Raw genomic sequence first — 22,584 nt, forward strand, 5'->3', positions numbered from 1 at the left:
TATTTTTTATTAATTACAGTTATGTCTACACCCTTCAGAATGCGACTGGGCCTTGATATGCCCACAGAGACTAGAATGTGAATTTTGGAGAAATTGTGTATAGATAAAAGTCAATAAGCAACAACAGAAGGACAAGCCAAAAGAAGGATTACAGGAAAATGACAAAATAATAAGTTTTGTTAGGGTAGCTAATGTATGATTATTATATGATCTATTGCCACTAGAAACAATTATAACTGTCTCTAAAATTGGAGTCACTTTAAATTGTGTAGACTTTTCAGAATATCTACTTTTAATGCCACATTGATGAAGATGACTTTTGCTGCTCAAAAAATTCTGCATGTTCTGATTACAAGTTATAAGTCCCATTGGATAATAATCCTAGATAGTATTCTCTGATCGGTTCATTGTTCTCTCTTGCTGTAATGGGTGTGTGGAAAAGAACAATCTTTACCACACTCATTTAGGCATTCAGTTTAAAAATATATGTAGCTTTTCAAATCCTCACAGCTGTCTGACTTTTTGGTTTGGTTTTTTGTTTGTGTTTTTTTTTTTTGTCCAAAAGCAATTATTGGGATCCTGGAATTAATCTCTGAGTTTCCTAATTTTCTTTTTCAAGTGTGTGTATGCTTGGTCATATGCATGTGTGTGTTTGCGTAATATGCTCCAGAGCATACAGTTGCTCTCTGGTTTTCAAACCATATCCATCCTCCTGGGTGATTTCATTTGAAGTATTAAAGAAGTCACCTATAATTTTGTCAGTGACATTGTTAAATTTCACATCAACATTCAGAATTTTTTTGTTTGGACATAGCTTTCAAATACACATGCTACCACTCACAAAAGCTTTGTGATTTATTAGTGCAATACTTTTATTTTGCAGAGAAACACAACCATGGTCAGCAAAACAACCACGCTGCTGAGAACACTGTTGGTTCTCTTGCAATAGCGATGCGAATGCAGGTTAGTGTAACTTGAAACATTGTAAATTTGTTGCTCTTTCTGTGAGTTGTAGAAATTGCTTCTACAGTTTAGATTTTAATTTTTGTTTTGCTCTTTTGAACATCTTGCCTGCCTTCTGTTTTAATAGCAACTCTTAGGTAATTAGGCTGAGTCATGCCTGTTACATTTAGTTAGAGAAAGGTAAATTAAAAATCAAACATGTCATAATTACAGTAAAGCTTGACAGAAGCACTGGTATCAATAGACTAATGTTACTTATTCTGGTAAGACAGTGAAGATAAATTGCATCTGTGCACATTTTTGTGGCGTGTTGGGCAGAGGGTCCAAAAGTTGGTTGTTTTATGTGGAAGTAGCATGAGTCAGTGAACAATTAATATCTTCCATTATTTTTAAAGTGTGAGAGAATAAAAGTAATTCTCCATCTTACCAGAATAAAACCTCAAGTGCCTAATTAGACACTTTTCTCTGCCACTTGCATGTTACTGGTCTCGTCTCTTTCTGAAATGTGGACAAACAACAGGACAGTAATAGTGCAGTGGCTGTTTTTTCTTTCATCCTAAAACCATAAAATTGAAAGATTTTAAAATTTGGGTTTTTTTGTTAGTCTTTGCCATAAAAGTTATTTCAACATACTCGTGAGATCGTTTGAAATTAGTGTTCAGCATTTATGATGCAGCTGGTGTGTGCTGTTTTCTTGTTTGAAAACAGAACATGGTAAAAACCACGGAGCGATGGATCCAGTCCCAGCAGCACAGGAAGTGGGACCTCCGCTGCTTGAAACTGCAGCCCCTCTCCCCAGTGCCCAGGTAATAAGTGTTTTTTTTTAATTAAAAAAAAAAAGTAGGCAAGTGTTAAATGTGACAACAAACCTAAATATGGTCTGTGCCTAAATATTTTTTAATCTGCTTATGTGGACTACATGTTGTGCTGTTGTATGCCTCGTTGTGACCATGTCCTTCTGTTTCCTATCAGTTTTTACTTTTATGATGTGCGTTGGAGCCAAGCTTTGTTTAATGAAGGCGTAAAGCTGGAAGGTTTCATTGAGGGAGGGAGGTGAAACCTTGTGTAACATCAACAGAAATACAAAATACAAGACGTTCCTAATTGCTAAACCCTAATGTTGGAAGGTGTTTATGGATCTAGTTAAGGCTCAGTGATTTCAGTGGCATTTGAACTTGTATTTATTTGCCTCCCTCAGTAGAAGTACTTTACTTTTTTCTGCATTAGACTTTTAAATTCCTGTGTAGATGTGAAAAGCAGGAAGCGTATTTATTCTCGTAGCCCGAATCTTTTCACTTGATTCCTGTAATTCACCTCCCAAGGCCCATGTCCAGCCCGCAGGGATTTTAGGTCCGCCTTGGCACAGTTGCTGACACCTCTGACATTTAGAGCAGCCTGAGCCCTTTGCTGCGCTAAAGTGCCTTGCTGTGTGTTGGTTGTGTTGGGTGATGGAGAGAGGAGCAAAGGACTTGAAGTGAGGTTCTGCCATGTAGAAAAGCTTTGAAATTTTTGTGTGCTTATTTGTATGCCTGCTCTGTGCCACGCACATGATGAAGGAACCTCACATAGGAAGAAAGGCAGAGAGAGCTGGGACTGCTCAGCATGGAGAAAAGGCTCAGGGGGATCTTATCAATGTGTATAAATATACTGTATATAAATACAAGGGTACAAAGAGGATGGAGCCAGGCTTTTTTCAGTGGTGCCCAGTGACAGGGCCAGAGGCAATGGGCACAAACTGAAACTCTGGAGGTTCCCTCTGAACACCAGGAAACACGTTTTTACTGTGAGGATGGCTGGCACAGGTTGTCCAGAGAGGCTGTGGAGTCTCTATCCTTAGAGATATTCAAAAGCCATCTGGACATGGTCCTGGGCAACTGATTCTAGGTGTCCCTGCTTGAGCAGGGGGGTTGGACCAGATGAACCCCAGAGGTCCCTTCCAACCTCAGCCATTCTGTGGTTCTGTAATTCTGAATCCCACTGCTGTGTTTTTGGAAAGCTGTAACATGTTGTTTTCTTTTCTAAGCATTTTGATTCAGTTTTCACTCTCTTAGAATGGTTTAATGGGAATGGATGCAACTGTAATTTAAAACAGAGGTGCCAAAAGAATGAGTTTTCTATTGTACCCGGAGGTGAAAGGGGGAAGAATGCTTGAGCTTTTCCTGTGCCAGTATGTAACATTTCTAGAACTAAATCCTGAAAAATCTGTCCTTGAGTAATATAGTTAAACGGTAGATTAAAGCATGTGATGTCATGAGTGTGCTGGTGAAAAAACTGTCAAAAAAAGTATTCCAAGCCCTGTTTATGACATTGTGTGTTTAGTACCTAAGTATTTGCATAATTAAGATATAATGGCATATAATATAATCAATAATAGGACTTCCATTTATTTGATAACTGTATAGCTTTATTTCTTTTTTTCTTTTAAAAGTAAAATAATTCATCAGATGGAAAGTATCCTGCAAGAAAATGTAAACTTACAGTAATACACCACGTGTGGAAATGGATGGAGTTTTCATTGAAAATGAGGCAAAGCTGCTTAAGCACTAAAACTAAGAACATCTGCTTTTTGATTTCTGTGAGATCTGGGTGTCAATTGAAGTATTTCCAAAGCTATTGGAAACGGAACAGAAGATTTTCTTACAAATATGCAGTAAAAAAAAATTCCAGCACACAGGCTGAGTAGATGTAGAGCCTTCTCCCATCTTTTAAATTTTCCTGTATTTTGTAAATTATGACTTTTTGCTTAACAAATCTCATTCATGCAGAAGAACCAGTGTTGCACATTTCCAGCAACATTGAATAATATAAGTTATTGAATAGTTCTGGTATTTCCAATATAGAAAATATATTGTCAAACTAAAAGAGCTAGCTACAAATGTAGACTTCTAAATCCTAGCTATAATAAATTCTTTAATTTCCTGTGTTTTAGAAAATACTTTTACCAGAAATAATAGACTAGATGTAAACATTTTGTACGTGTTGTTTAGCCCCAGTAGTAGTTAAGGTGTAAATGTCAATTCATTGTGAAATTATGCCTTTTATCACATAAAAGGCAGTCTGTCATTGAAGGGTTTCTAAGCTGTTAGAAGTCTAGTTGCCTTGAAGGTTCTTGAGGGAACTTCAGATGGGAAAATGATGACAGCAATGATTTTACCAATGGAGAACTGTCAGCATCCACTGTCAATTTTACTTCTAAAACTATTTGTCATTTTATTTATCTAGAAATTCTTCGCCTTTTAATTTATTTATAAGTGTACAGCTTGGTCAGTTTTGCTTCTTGCACTTTTTGCCAGTAGTGGTACCTGCAGGGTGGGAAAAACCTCATTGTTTCTTCCACAACTCTGAGAGGGAGGCATTTGTGGCCCAAGAGACAAGGGAAATAGAAAGGGCTGAGATGCTGCAGGGAGTCTTGATAGTCTGGCCTGAGATTTGAAATAATAGCTTCTGTCTTTTAGTAAAGAGGATGATATGTTTAGTAGGAGGGGAGAAAAAGACAGATTAACTTTCTGTCACGTTAGTCTACATCCTTCTCCCCTTGCTGAATACATCAATTGCTTTAATAGGAGAATAGTCACCCTACAAATTTTCCTTGCTTAAATCTTTAAGGGACCACGCTGTCATCAACTTACCAATATTTTTCTGGGACTCAAGTTGTTTTTACGTAGAGAGTTCTGAATGAAAACTTTAAATTTCTTTGTAATGTGATGTTTGTAAGCCACTCCCTCTTGTGCTCTTAATGCATTTTTACAGCTAGTTGCGTTTGAAGTAGTGCATAAGAAAGCCAAAGGTATATCCTTCTATGCAAGAGGATGCACTTCGTATGTCTTTGAAAGTAAGCAGATTCCAGGTTCGTATATGCAGTGAAAAGGTCTGCAGCACAACCATTGAGTGCTGTGATTGAGTAGCTTCTTGTCCTGTAGTACTGGTCTGTGTCAGTGTTTAGATGGATGATTTCTGGGTTTCACGTAGCCGCTGCAGGGTGCAAAAGTGGGATACTTGAGAATTAGAATTGAGTAATGGTCCCAGTTTAGGACATCCTCAAAGAATTGCAAGCAATTAAGTTGGCACAAACTGATCATTTGCTGGTGGATGCAGAACAGCCGAAGTCCACACATAGAGCTGAGATCTGGCAGAAGTGCTGTGTTCATCTGTGGATATTTGAAGTCTTGCAGACTGTTTGAAAGTTCAGGATGTTAGCTTTGATGCCACTGCCAGATTCGATCTTAAAAATATTGTAATCAACTGAAACTGCAGGAAGGAATTCAGCCTGGTTAGGCTGAAAGTAATTAATCTCTTGGTAATTTTTCAACTTGCTTTTGTGGTGGTGTGAGCAATTCAAAGCCAAAGGAGATGATTCCTCACATCTTGTGTGCCAGGCCCCAGGACTTTACTGCCACGGGAGCTTGCAGCTGTTGACACTTATGTGGACTCCAGGGGCAACTAGGTCAAGCTCACAAACAAAAAATACATGAAGGAGTATTAAATCCAAAGACCCCAGGTGGTTTAGGTCAGGGATTGCAGATACAATAGCGTCCCCAAGCCTACAGCCACCTCCCCTCAGGCAATACTACCATGTGTGCTTGCTCCATGCTTGTTCTCTTGCCTTAGCTGCCACTCGCAGTCCTTGCTGGAAACCGTTTATAAGCTCACTGGACTTCTGGCCTGAGCCCTCTGCATTAAACTCCTGCTATGCGGCCATTTTCAGTTTAGCTGTGTTTTAGAAGTGCACAAGTCGTTCTTCAAATGCCTTGTTTCCTTTGGTGCCCTCATGGGGGAGTAGCGAGGCTTGGCTGGCTTGGTGGTACACTCTGATGAAAGGCACTACAGGCACCAGCATCAGGTTTAGCTAATGTGTTTATGTAACTGTTGGCCAAGGAATATATGTGCTTTTTAGTAAAGTGTATGTGCTGAAATATACTGGGAGGGAGGAGAGGAAAAACAAAACCAGAAACATCCATTCCAGTGGGATATGCTTGAGCATCCAGCAGACACGTCTCTAGCTTGATATGAAAGCATTACGTAATATTTGGAATCTGATTAAAGAAGACAACTCTGTGAAATGTAACGATTAACAAACACTGCACGCGATTTTCAATGTTATATTAGGTGTTAGCTAATATTTAGATTTGGTTAATAAAATGTGAGAGAGGATTGAAAAACTAATTACAATAACTCCATTGTTGGAGTATTTGCTGTTGTTTTGTGCTCTGTTGTCGACCGCCTAAGCTGAGAGAAATCTCCTGGCTCCTATTTGTTTTCTTTTCCAGTGATATTGAGATTTCCCGAGCACAGAGTCCAAAAGCTGTTGATGTACTTGCCAAGGAGATAGGATTGCTTACAGATGAAATTGAGATCTATGGCCAAACCAAAGCCAAAGTACGTTTGTCCCTGCTGGAAAGGTTAAAGAATCAACCAGATGGAAAATGTGTTCTAGTTGCTGGGTAAGAATGCACAGTAATGTCATTAATGTCCACCCTTTCCACTCATATTAATATAAACATGCAGCCTACATCTTTTTAACACACTTCACAAATAAGAATCCTGAATGTTTTCAGCGATATGTTGTTCTCTTCTGGAAGCGAGCAGTTTTTGAAATCTTTTGAAGTAACACAACTTTTTTTCCAAACTGTTATTACTTAAGTAAAGTATATTTTATAAAAAGTAGTTTGTTCTAAGCTTCTTAAATGTTATCTCTTGGTGTATGCAGTTTTTCTTAATGTTTTATCAGAATTTTAAACGTTTAACTTGAATATTTAAGTCTGTGTGTATTGTGACTGTTTATACACAAACTTTAGCAGAAGCTACATGGTAATCTGTTGATATTAACAATAAATACTTTTTTTATTGAAGAACAGATTACAAAGTTTAAAAATCCATGTGTTTTCTCTGAAATGTAGACGTGTCTCCAGGCAGGCTTATCCTGCTCTCTGTTCCCACGATTATAGCAAATATAGCAAAAGCAGGAATCACGCGCTTCTCTTCTGAAGAGCTATGGGTTTTTTTCTGCATTCAGTGAGACAACATTTTGTCATTCACCTGGATTGCTAAGTGGAACTTCTAATTGTGAACAAACAAGTGAAGATTTTCATTAATATTTAAATTGCAATGTTTTCTTTATATTCTGAATTAATCTATATGGTTGCTTCCTTGCAAGTAAAACCAGTCAGGTTTAAAATGTATCTTTGGGCTGATCCAGGAGGAGAAGGCTGTTTTTAACTGCCTTTATCTACCAGTTCCTCAGTCGGGGTAGTGTTTTGCAAACTGTTTGCTTTACTGCCTTCCTGTGGGGACAGCCTGGGTTTCTGGCACTATCTGAGATGGTGTTATTGTGGACTGAGAGACCTGATGTTACAAAGCTGAGGCAGGCAAGTTACGAAGCTGTCTTCAAAGCTACGTGATGGAACTGCAATGTATAAAAATGTTCCTGGAAGACATTGGAGCAGTTGTTGAGAGAAGGAAATAATAGCTGGTTGAGCCTGATTTCCTTCAGTAGAGTTTTATTTTGTATTTTGCTGCTTTGGAGAAGGAAAAGCAGATTCAGCATTTGGCTGAGTTTGAAGAAAGTTGCTACCATGTACTTTCAGGCTCGTGTTGTCAGCTGCGTCAGTTGTGTGCCATGCTGCAAGGTATGCCAGGCTTCTTTAGCAGCCGAGTCTCACAGAAGCAGAGGTTATTTGAAAATGTCTGGAGGTGGAAGACAGCATGATGCAAAGCCCCATTCAGGTGGATTTTAGTTGTGTCAGATGGTATGTGCCAGTGCTTACATTTCTTCACACCACTTTGTCTCCCAATCTTCTTCAAGGAAGATATCTCAAGCAATTGTCTGAATGCTTTTTTGTTGTCACAGACAGAAGTGTATATACATGGGGAAGAAATGGGAAAGTTTTGACTAGCAAGAGGAAAAGCTGGCAACAAATAGAATATTGTATTTTCTTAAGTTTATATAACGTGTATAAAGACTGAACTGTGTTTCACAAATGAATGGCTGGGTTTGGTACCTACACAGCTTGATTATGCAATATTTTGCTATCTGTAAATTCTCTGAAGTCATTGCATCTCGTGGAGTAAGTATAAAACCACATCTGCTGCATGAGGAGGGCCTGGGCAAGGAGGCTACAATAGTGGGAACGTTCTCTTCTGAGAGAGTTCAAAGTTTGACTGAAATATTGTGCATATAAAATATGTCTTGTGTTTATGTGTTCTCAGCTGTTCTCATTAGCTGAACTGACTGTAGCAGACAATTATTTTAAGAAAAGTGGGGAAATGTTCAGTACAATGAAAACTGAATACCACTCAAGTGTGGAAATCGAGGAGTGAAATAATATCCTCAGTTACCTTCTTCATCTTCTCCTGCCAAGGCAGGGTCAACCAAAACCTGCTATTTGGATTATTATGTTTGTTCACGATAACTAAAAATATTTAGAAGTTCTTTCAGAATGATGCAGTATAGGTCTTCAGAATAAGTTTTCAGTGCTTCCGAGGAAACATTTAAGATATGTGCTTATACTTCAGGGTGTTTGGTCTGATGGAAATATTTATTATGTATGATGTGAACTTTTCATATGTGAAGGAAGTGAAAAGTGCGTGTGTGTCTTCAACAAGCTGCGAAATCTCCAATCTGCATCCATGATGCAGCCAGTGACATTTGTGCCTGTAATTCCACAATTAGGTTTAAATGTTTCATGATGTCTAGGAATTATAAATATTTGCTGCGAATGCTCTTCTAGTTTATTCCTCATGTGCTAGAGCCCAAACTTGTTCTGAATAGCAAAATGCAACCAAATGTACCTTTTTATCTCTAAGGACAGCTGTATTTATGACTTTTTAAGAAGTTGCTACTAACTGGAAGGTCTTCTTTGCACTTTCTAAATGCACACAAATACACCTAAATGCCTCATCCAATACATACTTTATATACTGAAAAATTGCAGTTTGATTGACAGATCATGTCACCCAAAAATAGGATGAAGACTTAATTTCTTCATAACTTCCATTTTCTTCTGTGTGGAGAATGTTCTTTTCCCTTTTTTTCATTCTCACTTTTTTGTGTGTGTGTGTGTGCGTGTGACTTACCGTAAGGCTCATGTTAAACACCTTGGGGGCAGAGCCACGAGTTATCATGCAGTAATGAACTCTTGGGCATCAACTACCTGTATACAGGCTTTTAGTATGCTAAAAAAAAATTGTGTTGCAGGATATGTTAACTCAAACTGCCTCCCATTCACTGCAAGCTGAGAGCGTGCAAATGAACTAAGCTTGTGCATGACCTAGTACCTAAGTTTAGTGCCCAGGGTAATTTAATCATGCATTCAAGCATGTGGATAGCATATTCAGTGACAGGAGTTGCCACACTTCTGTGCTCAGAAATAAATTTCTGACAGTTGTAATCTTGGATGGGAGGTGTATGTAGGTGAGTCTGTCAGTTACGGGAACTCGCCTGCCCATGCCCTCCATAGCTAGGCTTCGCAAGTTTCCGTGTGGATCATGGAAATGCTGAACTCATTAAAATATTTGAAATTGCTGATACTGATGAGTTGAAGATAGGAAATTTGAAAGAGGAGAATTGTCACATATCCAATGAAGTTCTTGCTTGGAGTCACAACAGCCGGGGTAGCTGTGAGGAGGTTACAGCTGGTGCAGTGTATCATCTCACTGTTTGTTTATTTTCTCTTTGGGAGACCTCATGTAGCTTTCCCACAGAAACAGCTCCACTGTGAGCTAATGTGATGTATAACAAGCAAAGAAAAAGTCTGCATATTCTTATCTTTGTTTTGATATACATAAAGAGAGAAGGCTTTCCAATGTTATGGAAAACTTACTTTGCCAAAGAGCTGGTAACTGCTTGGTAGGTGGCAAAGTAAGAAGTTTTCAGGAGGAAAATGATTGTGGGGTTTCTGTGTTTAGATTGAAAACAGATTAAAGAAATTTGAAGAATAATGCAAATGGGTGTAAAAGTCTCTTGACATTCATTAAAATTTACTGTATTTTAAAGGATTTTTTTTTCTAGATTTGCATAAGATCAAAACACAGCATTGCACAATTGAGCTAAAGTTAGCCATTGGCAGTTGTAATTTTATACTTGTGTGAGTGAGTGACCTAAGTTGCCAAAGTGTAGGCTCAGTAGTGTAGCCAGCAAAAACATCTCAATGTCCACAAAGCAGCTTAAGTGGGTTATTTTGTTTATGAAAACAGATCAAAGTAGGCCAGGTACAAAATGGAAGATATTTAAAATAATCTTTCAAAGGAAATTATTGTAATAGAAACTTCTTTTAATTTTAGGATTTTTAAAAATTTTTTTTTTAACTAATATTTAAAACTGAGGTTCTGGTAACTATTGAAACTATTAAATAACTGTTTAACTCTTAAGGTTTATCCTGTAGTCTCCAGGCTGCTACTGAGCCTCTGAGACTCACAGATGTCCTGCCAGGGCACCTCATGTAAGATGACAAGTTGAGGATAGGTAAGTGAATTGTGCAGACCAACCTGGATTTCCTGAATAGTGTGATTTGCAGAGTCCTCACATTTTGTTAATTCAGTTAGGTGGAAAGAGACTGAAAAGTCAGGTTTCTGGTTTTGACTTTGCAGGGGTTTGTGCCTATTCCTACCTGCTGCAGTGGACGAGGTTTCTTGTGAGAGTGTCCCCCAAGTGCTGTAGACAGTTTATGGAAGTCTGGTTGCTGGTTTTCTTCCTCCATCACAGCCGCCTTTAGACATTTTGAGCCTTTACATATTCATTGAGTAACTCTAGTTCCAGGAAAACTAGGCATCACAGGGCTTCTCAGAAGAGAGAGAATAGATTAAAATGAACAAACCCATCTGAGGAGCACATTGAAAGTGCAGGCTGTTAAAACCAAGCAGATTTGATGAAGTCAAGGTCCTGTCTGCAAGGACATGTCCGTTTACTGCTGCAAACCATTGTGTGCTTGCATGAGTATGCTGATGAAAATAAGCTTGCTCTAGTTCATTTTTACCCCCACTTTGGTGGAGGCTCGTTCTCCCAGAGCGCCACATTCTCAGTAGGGATGTGGCTGGTGCAGAGTATCAATGTACTGGAAATTCAGCAGAGGCAAGATCTGTTCCTCCCAGTTTGATCAATGAGCAATGGTGTATTTCTGTTTTGTTCTCCGGAAAAAGGTCTTTCTCTTAGAAAATTCCCAGTGCTTTCTGTCTCATTTTACATAGTCATTTTAGAATAGGCCATCCGGGTTACCAGAGCATTTTAATAATGTGGCGCTTGATTGCATCCGTCTTCTGTGACAAGTAGATACTATTCTTCCTGCAGCTACCAACATGCCTTCTGGTTATGCATTTGTCAATTCCAGCTTCCTTTCCTTTGCTGAATAGTAGGCTGCATCTTTACAAATCTTATGAAACAAGCAAAATCAAAGAGTCCCTTGTGTGGCTGTGCATGCCAGGTCAGCCTTCTGCCGTGTTTTGAGCTGCAATTGAGTAAATAACCTAGTGATGCTGTCTCTGAATTCTCTCGAGTGTGAACTTCATGTGTCTGATGCTCAAAAATAGAGGTAACCACCAACAGGAAGCACTGCCAATGCAAGTCGTTCTGTTAGCAGTGCAGCCGTTGTGTGCACTGAGTTTTTGGGGTTTGTGTGAAGTCCTTTACTGGTAACTTCCAGTAAACAGTTACAGGTGTCTTTTTCATAGTAGAATAGTTTGCTTTTTGGTGGGGTTTTTTGATTTCTTTTTTTGTTGGTGGTGTTTTTTAGATAACTAATAGCTTAAAGAGTTATTAACTTGTGAAGTCTTCGAATCACAGAATCACAGAATCAACCAGGTTGGAAGAGACCTCTGGGATCATCAAGTCCAACCGTTGCCTTGATGCCACCCTGTCAACTAGACCATGGCACTAAGTGCCATGTCCAGTCTTTTCTTAAACACATCCAGAGATAGTGACTCCACCACCTCCCTGGGCAGCCCATTCCAATGTCTAATAACCCTTTCTGAAAAGAAATTCTTCCTAATGTCCAACCTGAACCTCCCCTGTCAAAGCTTGAGGCTATGTCCTCTTGTCCTATCGCTAGTTGCCCGGGAGAAGAGGCCGACTCCCACTTCACTACAACCTCCCTTCAGGTAGTTGTAGACGGCAATAAGGTCACCTCTGAGCCTCCTCTTCTCCAGGCTAAACAACCCCAGCTCCCTCAGCCGTTCCTCGTAGGTCAGACCCTCCAGACCCTTCACCAGCTTGGAGTGCAGTAGTGCCTCAAGATTACTCATATATTCTTTAAACCTGTCTCCAATGCACAGGAATAAGAGGATCAAGTAAATGAGATTAGGGCAATAGACAAAAGTGAATGAGACAGAAGGAGAACAAGGGGCAAGAAGAAACCATGCTAATGATGGTTTGAATGGGGTTTGGGCAACCAGTGTTAGAACAGTAGTCAGGAGGGTGAAACTGGTAGTGCAAGTGAGTTGATCGGACTGTGGTGCTCTGAAAGAAGCATCTTTGTACAAAAGTAAGGATCCTGGGACAAAATGGTGATGGCAGAAATAATGGTGGGAAAACCAGAAGCTATCATTGTAGCAACTGTAAAACTGGGAGGGCTCACTCACTGTTGTGACAATGTAGAGATTAGAAAGTACCCATTCTTCTAGGAGCTGCAAACATGAAAGTGGAAGTAATGAAGTAACGTTCTGAGGTCCTGCAGTAGATCAGAAGGAAATAAGAAGGCATAGTAAGGAAAAAAAAGACAACAGGGACCAAAACCGCTTTTGCGAGTAGATAAAATAGCTTTTGAGAGTAGATGAAATGGATTCTTCTCAGGATATACTCTAAATCTCCCACCTTTTGTTGACTCTACATAGATATTTTGCTAAAAATCTGTGAATTCCCTTTTAAGTCAAGGGAGCGCAGTTCTAGGAGGGCGGGATGACAAAATAGTCTGGATAGTAAGTTATTGGCAATGCTTTAGAATCTGATGTTTGGCAAACATGATGTAAATGTGGGAAAAAATTACTGAAAACAAATGCCCAAATTAAGTAACCCATGCACTATATGGTCATATAAGAGTAGTTCAAAGCTATCAGTAGACAAAATACTGCTTCTGAAGAGTGTCAGTTCGGGGAATCTCTTATAGATGTACCAAATCCCATTGATTTCACTGGAACTTGAGTTAAAACATTACTTTTTTGAACAGGAATATTCTTTCCTAGAACAGTATTGAAGATGTTAATTTGGCTTGCCTCCTATTGCCCAAATTTTTCCAGACATATCTAACAAAGGCTTCTTTTTTTAACAAAAAGCCCAGGATCGGATGATGATGTAAAAGATAAATTTGTGACAAGTTAATGTTTTTCATGTATTTACATTTTGTGGGACAAAGAAGGGCTTTTGTCAATCTGTGAACTATAATGGAACTAAGCTGAATCTCAAAGGCGAGGAGACAACACAGATGTCTCCTTGCATTTGACAATTTTACTAATGTTTTTATGCCATTTGAATTGTGATCTGAGGATAGCAATATCTTGGAAAAATTACTAGTTGCAAAAGGAAGTGTTTCTAATTAGAACTAGCTGTTTTAACTCAAGTTTCGAAGAGGTCATAGGATAAGGGTTCCTCTTTGACTAGGATGCGTGTGCATGCTTGTATTTCCTTGGGAATAAACATTAGTTCTTAACGTCATCTTCACAAAGGTACTTACTTCTTTGCAGGTAGTGAAGGCAGCAAGGATATGAATGGTTACACTTTGCCAAAAAGTAGGACTTGTATGAGAGTGGTGTGAATGGAAAAAGGACTGGGGCTTTCTCCTTCTTCCAGTCAGAAGGAGAAATGCTGTGCCTCAAACTAATAATTTTGAATGCATTTTGGAGACGTGAGATCTGTTCATACTTTAAGGAAGAAAAAAAAAGAAAAAGGAAAAAAAGCCCAACACGCCCCCGCTTTTAACATGGATCATAAGAAATGTGCTGACCTTGAATGTAAGGAGGACGTCACTTAAATTGAAGTGTGTCTCAGTCACAGAAGGCTGATGAAGTTTTCTGCTTGCAAAATCAGCTGTCGTTGTCCCGTTATTAAAAGGACAAGAGTAGAGTCTTTGAGTGGAGCTTAGAGTCTCTGATACGAGATTGGATGTCTTTCTAAAATTCTGTCCTGGTTCAATCATGGTCTAGATGTGGAAGTTGTAGCACGAGGTTTTTGAGCTTTTGTATGGGAGGTCGGACTGTGATTGTAATTGTCCCTCGTCACCCTTAAATATGCAAAAATATCATGAAACATAAGTGTAAAATAAATCACATTCAGTTGAATATAGTGACTTTTGTGTCCTGTTTTATTTAAAAAGCAGTTGATCTGTCGTTGAGGTTATGATGACATGGAAGATGGAGAGGCCTAGTTGAGCTCTACAAACAAAAGTTTTGGTTATTTAATTTAAAATATTCTATTAGTTCGTTCACAGTTCGAGCAGTGGGAATAAAACGTCTCATGCATTACTACAGAAAAGTATTAATGCATGCTCAGAATGTCTTGATGGATGGTTTGTTAATGAAACTGGTGAGCCTTTTGTGCTGTAATAAAAAAGCCTAAATTCAATATATTCTTTTTAGAACTTTTGCCAAAATAATCTTCTCTTTTTCTGCTATCATAGTAAATTGCTTAAATAGAAGACACATGTATATTAGCATTCCAGCTTGAGCTAGGGGCTAACATTGTGGCAGTATTTTTGTGGAGATAAAGTAATCTTATTGAAATTTGCTGTACAAATATTGTTCATTGAAATCAAAAGCTGTAAATTCTGATATCGTTAGCCAGGCTGACATCAGCAAAGAATTTGATTAATCTTTTTTCTTGTTTTGCTAGAATAACCCCTACACCCCTAGGAGAGGGGAAAAGCACAGTCACAATTGGTCTCGTTCAGGCGCTTACTGCACACCTCAACGTTAATTCCTTTGCTTGTCTGAGACAACCTTCCCAAGGACCTACCTTTGGAGTTAAAGGTACATAATATTTGCAGACTCTATGACTTCTTTCAGATTAAAAGAAAATACTGCTTTTTTTGCCTATTTTTTTTAATTCCTTAGTTACTTCAGTAACTCAGTGGATTGTTGGAATGGTAACATATTGGATTTTTTTTATAAGTATATAATGAATAGATAAAGGTTTCTTGCACACATCTTCCCATGCAAGGTTTGTATCTATGTTTGTGTATTAACATGTATTGATAATGCAGATAAAGCCCAAACATAATGAAAGGCATGGGGACGAGTTAGGCAGGAGGATTTTTATGTGAGTACACACACTTCCAGCCACTCCTCTGCTTGGAGACTCTCTAAAGATGTCTCTAAATGTTACTATTTAATTTTTCCTTGAGAAGGAGTCCTAAATCCACCCATATTGTTTTATAATATCCAAGCTAAGGAAGTTATGCATTTGGTTCAGCAGATGTGTCTGCATCATACGTTTGGATAGGTCTGAACCTCTTCTTTCTGTTCTTCTGAGTTGTCCCCCCTAATTGTGGGCTGCTGCCTTTTTGCCTAGAAACTCTTTAGGAGCCTGAGGTCTAGGTAAGAGCCAGACAGAGTTCAAGCCTGTCTTCAATGCTGATAGGAAGTAATGAAATCTTTTTTTTTGCCATTTCTCAGCTGAGATTGGTGCCTAACTGGGCAAGCACTCCCCATCTGCTCTACTTTGCTTTGCTGAAGTTTAAGTTAACAAGTTTGCTTTCAGCTGGAAGGCTCCTGGTGCTTGGTGCTTCTCAGTCAGGACTGGTGCATGTGAGTGCTTTAATCCCTCCACTCAACTTGTGCATAGGCTACAGCAAACTCCTTTGCCAGTGCCCTGGGAGGCAGTGGGGAAGGAGTGCTCAGGCAAGGGTCTGAAGGTTTTGTTCAGAAGCAGTGCTTGCTCGTGACTGCTGTGTCTTTCCACCCAACAGCTGCATGTGCATGACTGTGTCCTAAATCTGGGCAGGAGCGGAGGGTAACCCTTATCTAGCCAAAGTCTGGGCCAGCCACCATGTGTAGGCTTTCCTTTCAGTTCAAGAATTCCCTTTTTACTGCCTGCTGAAAAAAGCCAGCAAGGTTTAAGGAAGTCTTGTTCATTTGGGTGCATCATTGATCCCCTAATAGAAATCAAAATGCTGAGAAATGTCATCAGCACTGTATGTTTCACTTTGGGTGTTTAAGGGTGGTTGTTTTTTTTTTTTTTCCCTCAAAACTGGTGCGTGTCTGATCTGACCATATGCTTTCCTGTGCAGGTGGAGCAGCTGGTGGTGGATATGCTCAAGTGATTCCCATGGAGGAGGTGAGACAGCAGGGGAGGCAGCAAGTCCCTGTCCTTCTGGGAGGGGTGTGCAGGCTGAGGCGGCCACTGCAGCACTTGGTCAGTGGCGATGGTCTGCCTGGAGAATTGGGGTGGCCCTTGCCATCTCCATGTGGCTGCTGTGTGATGTGGAGGAGCTGTGGAGTGGGGGTCAAATACAGATACTGTACGTGTTTATAACATCTCAGCTATCATTCAAGTGCTTCCTGAGAAGAAAGCTGCTATCCACGTGTAACATAGAAGACAAAGAGCTGTCTGCTGCTAATTTTTTCTTTTTGTATCCACATCTATTGCAAAAGAGAATGAGAAAGAATTACTTTTCTGGTGGTGTAGAAAAAGGCAGGGAGGCCCAGGGCTGGTGGATTGAGGAAATTTCTTTTTCAAATGTAGATTTAATATTTCTTTTTAGCAGAAGTCATTGAGTGTGGCAAAATGGCTTGTTTTTAGACAGGCTGATCCTCCTGTGGTAGATAGGCCCAGAATACTGTGGAGGGGTGAATACCACAACTTTTGCTAGACTAGTAAAAGGAAGATGATTTGGCTCAAAACCAATGATGAAACAGGGAAGTCTCTTGTGAAAAATTGTTTTTCACAGGTGCGGGCTGCTGGGGATCTGCAGAAGCCGGGGCTCCCTATGGGGACGGTCAGGCAGAGCCCGGCAGCCAGAGCCCGACCCACCACCCAGGCAGGAGCAGACAGCCAGGGGCACTGGGGCAGCCCCAGCCCCAGGCACCTCCCTGGGGATGGGCCGAGACATGGACCTGGCTCTGTGGGACCCATGGCCAGGCCGGGCAGGGCTGTGGGGAGCTGAAGACGGCCCTGCTGCAGCATCGCTGGGGCAGGGGCTGATGGCCCTGGGGACTGATGTGGGGTCCTGGGCTGTGGGGCACCCTGGGGGGCCAGTCAGGGCTGGTGGGGCGCCCGGGGCCCTGGTACTTGACAAAGTGGAAGAATTGCTTTCTTACCTCTAAATTAATCTGCAACTTTCCTCTACCCACAAGTAAATGGATTTCTGTTGAAGATGGCGTCATCCTCAGTCTTTGAGGGCTTCTGAAAATGACATGCCAGCTTTTGAAGGAGCTGGCTGGGTGCATGCTTTCAGAATGCTCTCACTGTGAAAATAGTGATACTCTGTCTGAAGTGTCCACCCTTGCCAGGATCAACATTCATGATGCTAAAGCTACGTGATCCACGCATTTATGGACAAGTTGGGTCAAGGACAGAGATGAAACGTAGACCTTGTGCAGTGTTTCTTGTCAGTTGGCTGCCGCCATCGCTGCTGGGTGCCTTGACCTCAGCAGGCTCAGCCACGTGCTCAGGGGCTTCAGCACACTGTAGTTGACAGCAGAGTTTTGCATTGCTTTCCAGAGCGTAAAACGCAAGCAGGTTCTCTGGGCAAAGGGGCAAGTAAGGATAGTATGGTTAAGCTTATGCATATATTCACAGTGCTGGTTTAGAAATGCGTGATGGTTTCACCCCAAAAGAGTCTAATTTAGACCTCACCAAAACCACTTCATGGCCCGAAGTGGTGAAGTACCACCTTGAAAGTGCACAGCTGGTCCAAGCAGAGCCCTGATGTAGCACTTAGTTACAGTTTTGATCCTGTGTTGCATGTATGATCACAGTCAAGGGCTGGTGTCGGTTGCTGTCGGTGCCCCTCCGCAGTCAGTGCTGCAGTGCAACTAAAACTGACCTTCCTTCTGCCTCCTTCTGTCAGAAATATATAAAAAATCCAGTACCTACATAACAGAAGTCCTAATCTAATCTTAACTGCTGATTTCAGATTTTTCCACAAAACTTAGTTGCACAAACTTTGTATCAGCAAAGCTCACACCTGATCAGCTATGGGCTGTTCTCCCATGGCCAGCAGAAAGCTGGACCAAAAGCCAGCATGCACAATGTGCTCCAGGGGATTCGTCAGGAATCCGCATGTCTGGTCCAGGCCAAATAGTAAACATTGACAGTAAACTGATTTAGTACTGGTGATGTGGAACTGTAGCCCTGGGCTTTTCATTCTTGGATCATTTAACAAAGAAAAAAGATGTCTGTGGCTTTGTTTAGCTAAACAAAGGGTAGTTTACCATGTAGTCAGGTGGAAACAAGTCCTTCATATAGCTTGGTGTATTTTTAGCATGGTAATATTTCATCTACACTGATAGGTGACTAATCAGAGCCACAACCTCAAGGAGACAGCAGTGGTTGTTTCTGCTAATCTGTCTGAGATAAATAGGTTGAGTTAAATGGTTTCTTATAAAAAATAATTGTTGTTATTTTCACCCTCTAGTTCAATCTTCATTTGACTGGAGATATTCATGCTATAACTGCTGCAAATAATTTGCTGGCTGCTGCTATTGATGCTAGGATATTGCATGAAAACACTCAGTCTGATAAGGTGAGAATTATTTTCTAATATCCACATGGCATTTTTTCTTTTCAATTTTTCCATAAAGTGCATTTCAAAGCAAAATATATTTTTATATTTTCACCGTGTAAACAAAAACCATTGCTGTGAAGCCATTCTGTGTTCTGCTGGGAAATTGTGCTTATAGAATATATTTTTCTAGCAAATAGCTATCATAAGATAGTCTTTAAGGTAAGTATCTTATGCCCAGAACCTTGTCAACTATTTCAGACTGCACTAAATAGTCTAATAAAAGATATTTTCTCTATATATAAATCTTATTCTTTCTAATAATTTGTATACTCCTTTTAAAGTTAAAAATTACATCTATGATGTATAGTTGGGTATGATGTACCTTAAGAAGAAGGGATTGTGGGGAAAATGAACTAGATCCTCTTCCCTCCACTAAGTCTATTGTGACCTTAACACAAATGCTAACTTGAGTCTTTAAATGGAGAAAGTAAAGGAAGGAGCCTCCTTTTTTGTGGCTATAGTGTTAAGACTACAGTGTAAGTGGATTTAGACTGTTAAATCATAGGCATTGCTCAAAAGCCTACCACCTTCTTAGAACTGTTTTTTGAATGACTAACCAGAAGTCCACAACTTACGTGGTTGGGAAAGTCTTACTGAAATTAGCCTAAATAAAATAAAAACATTAGCTTTTATTTAACTAGTTCCTGGTTGTAACTTTTTCTTTCATTAACTTCTCGTGTTTTTTCTAGGCTTTGTATAACAGACTGGTTCCCGTAGTTAATGGTGTGAGAGGATTTTCTCCTATTCAGCTTGCCCGTCTGAGAGTAAGTTGTTAATGTGGTCTCTCCTCAATTATAGTATCTCTTCGTAAAATGTACTCTCTTATGCAACTTGTTTAAAATTATTTGATGTATGGGACCAAGTCTGTATAAACCTCCCTCATGAATTTATCAAATCCAGACTTTTTTCTAAAAGCATCCTCCTTGAAGTAACAGAATCTGGGTCTGATATTATTTTCATAACCAACATTGTTGCTATTCTTTTCTCCTGCAATAAACCAATACTGTTTTTAAATGCTGCATCTTTCCTGATGAAATATTGAAGTTAGAGTTTTTAAAATACTTTTCCTATTATGGTAAAGTCACGTTTGAAAGCTCACATTCTTTGATATTGCAATATTTTCTGGTTTTGAAAGTTTATTATAGCACATACTTGTAGGGTTTTATTGATGCCTATTTGACAATGTTCTTCTTTTGAGGCATAGAAGTACCTTTATGTGCATAGTATGTTTTCACATCCCATCTTGCTTCCTGAATGCTTCCAGAAGAGCTTCCTAGGCAATTCATGTATGAATAACATATCTGGATTTGAGGCTGCCATTCTGATAAATAACTAGGTCAATATAGTCCACTGACATTGGGGAAGGAGAATATGAACCTTAAGGACAGCTTCAGTCTTCTGCTTCCAATTCCATGTTTGTTGTTGGCTTTTGAGTCCTGACCGGTGTTGTTTCAGAGTCACCAGATGGCAATGGATAGCTGCCAAGTGCACACTTGGAATTGGGGGGGTGGAAAGGAGGATAGAGGTAATATCAGCTTCTGTTTTGAAAAAAAAAAAAAAAGTTTCTCGTAACATTTTAAGCTTTTGTGCTTCTCGGTTGAATGACAGTAAGCTAAGATGTGGATGGTGCCTGCTTGCCTCTGTGGCAGAGTAGATCGCACAGAATTTTCCATCAGAATTTTGAAGTGTTTCATTTTGTCCTTCTTTACACTATGTGTAGGGAAACAGGTAGGGGAGGAGAGGGAGTGTTTTGGTTATTCATGACATACCAACTATCTCTGCAATTGAAATGGATTTCTCTCTCTTCACATGAGCTGCAACTGAGTAAAAAGAGTTTGGCTTTATAACTTTCAAGTACATGCATCATAATTTCTAATATAACTGAATTATTTTGCTGTTAATTATTTTTAGTATAATCATTCCTTATACCTAAAAAAAAAATCAAATGTAAAAAGATATCTTTATGGGATGGGGTTACATTTTTTTCAAAAGAGGATTATTAAGATTGAAACTCCTCCCTTAGATGTGTGGTTTGGACTTGTAATTACAGAAGATCCCAGGCAAATTTTCTTTTCAAACTCCTTTTCTAACCTCAGGAGCTACCTTTCTCATTCCCCTGTGCTTCAGTTTTTTTCTCTTTTTCCCAGTAATTATTAGCCTAAGACCTCCTTACCTTACATCCTCTCTTTAACCACTTCTTTCCCAGTTTTTTCTTTGTCTCCTTCTCCATGTCAGCTCTGTGTCTTGCTCCCTTCCATCTGCATCCAAATCAGTCAGCTTTTTTTGTGCTGCTTAGATCCAGAACAGACATTGTTGAGAGCCTGGGAGGGATAGACTGCTTTCTTTGCAGTCCTAGTGCCCAGCCCTCCTTGCAGCAGTTGAAAAATATAAAAATGACTGAAAATTTTGCTGTCAACCCTCTGGGGAAAAATGTTCTGGGCAAAATGCTCTGGAAAAATGTATCTGGGCAAATGCCTGATACACCAAGCAGGAGGGATGAACCCTGAACTCTGGCTGCCATCTCTCAGTAGAGATGCTAGTGGGATATTGCTCCTTTCTTGATCTATTTTCATAGAATTTGTCAGAAACTACATCCAAGACTTCTCCTAACTATATCAAATTGAATTAAAACTGACCAACAGAATAGGAAAATATTAATACATAACTGGCAGTTGAGGACATAAGCCTTTCTTCATTACAACTGGGGTAAAAATTCTTAGGGTACCAAGTGTCAAAAACTGCAGGCTGTTTTCAACATATTATTGCCTTTCTCAGTACAGTGGGAAATGCTCCAGTGCCTGCATCTGGATTTGAAAGTATCTCTCACAGTCTGAGACCAATCCTCAGAAAGGAGCATAGTGAAAACAGTTTTAATATTCTCAAAAGTTTCTCCCCAGCTTTCTAGAAACAACTGTTGGTTTAAATAGGGAAGTAACTCTTTGAAATTGAGTATTTTTAGACTTTCAGATTTGCTTTATTTTTAGTCCTAAAGTGTAAACATGTTGGTTAATTCACTGAGGAATGCTTTCTAATGCCAGAGAAAGGTTCTTTTTGTTTTTAAGACTACAGTTCTTAAACACAGTTTTCTGATCTATCTTTACGTAGATCCACCTAGAAAAAGGTTTGCTGTGGCTGAAATAGTGAATCCTTAAAAGCCAGGAGGTATTGGCTCATTCGTTGTGAGTGAGTTTATGAATGATGGGCTCTTAAAGCAGAATTTTTTGTTTCATTCAAAGATGATTCAAACAAGACAACGCATGGGTCTTTCAAAGATTTCCACAAACTAGAGCAAGGAATTAATTATCTTTTTATTAGTAACTGATAATGTTGAATTTTCTCTTTGGTTTACATTAAGAGTTTCTTCTGTGTAAGAAAGAGATTGTTAATTTAATGGCCTATGAGTATTTAACTTTTCTGTTTCATTTCTCCATCTATATTTTCCCCTATTTTAGTTACAAGTGGTTTCCTATGTGCTTTTTTTTTTCCTTAAAAATAGTTTTGGTCATGACATGCTTCTTTCCAAAATGTTTGGTGAAAGTGGGGGTGATAAGCCAGAGCACCTGTACTTTTTGAAGCAAAAAAAGCCACTTCATTGCATTTCTTTAACTTGTTTTTGTGTAGAGGCTGGGAATAAACAAGACTGATCCTGGGACTTTAACAGAAGAGGAGATCAGCAAATTTGCGCGCCTCGGTATTGACCCATCTACCATAACATGGCAAAGAGGTATGTAGTCAAAAAGCCTCACTTCAGCTTGGATTTAATTGTAACTTATTTCCTAATTTGCTTAATTTTACCTGCATCAGAGCTGTTTCTGCTCTCTGACTGTAAGAACAACCCATTTGCAAGAGGGAAGTGTGGGTGCATAACAAATTTGGGTGCAGTATGTTGCTCTAGACTCAGTCAAGTATCTGCAGT

The 22,584-nt window shown here is 39.5% G+C and overlaps 1 protein-coding gene across 2 annotated transcripts in view; it reads left to right on the forward strand.

Annotated features, from left to right (window-relative positions):
* Positions 1 to 22,584, forward strand: part of MTHFD1L (methylenetetrahydrofolate dehydrogenase (NADP+ dependent) 1 like) — a 165,559-nt gene that overhangs the window by 22,003 nt on the left and 120,972 nt on the right. For both annotated transcript variants that reach the window (XM_068420859.1, XM_068420942.1), the window contains exons 9-16: positions 884 to 963; positions 1,672 to 1,769; positions 6,231 to 6,404; positions 14,774 to 14,910; positions 16,170 to 16,216; positions 18,519 to 18,626; positions 19,358 to 19,432; positions 22,290 to 22,392. In XM_068420859.1, the coding sequence (XP_068276960.1) occupies positions 884 to 963; positions 1,672 to 1,769; positions 6,231 to 6,404; positions 14,774 to 14,910; positions 16,170 to 16,216; positions 18,519 to 18,626; positions 19,358 to 19,432; positions 22,290 to 22,392 (822 nt within the window). The remainder of the gene's footprint in view (positions 1 to 883; positions 964 to 1,671; positions 1,770 to 6,230; positions 6,405 to 14,773; positions 14,911 to 16,169; positions 16,217 to 18,518; positions 18,627 to 19,357; positions 19,433 to 22,289; positions 22,393 to 22,584) is intronic.

The sequence above is a fragment of the Nyctibius grandis genome, chromosome 1, assembly GCF_013368605.1.
Source record: "Nyctibius grandis isolate bNycGra1 chromosome 1, bNycGra1.pri, whole genome shotgun sequence".
NCBI lineage: Eukaryota > Metazoa > Chordata > Aves > Nyctibiiformes > Nyctibiidae > Nyctibius > Nyctibius grandis.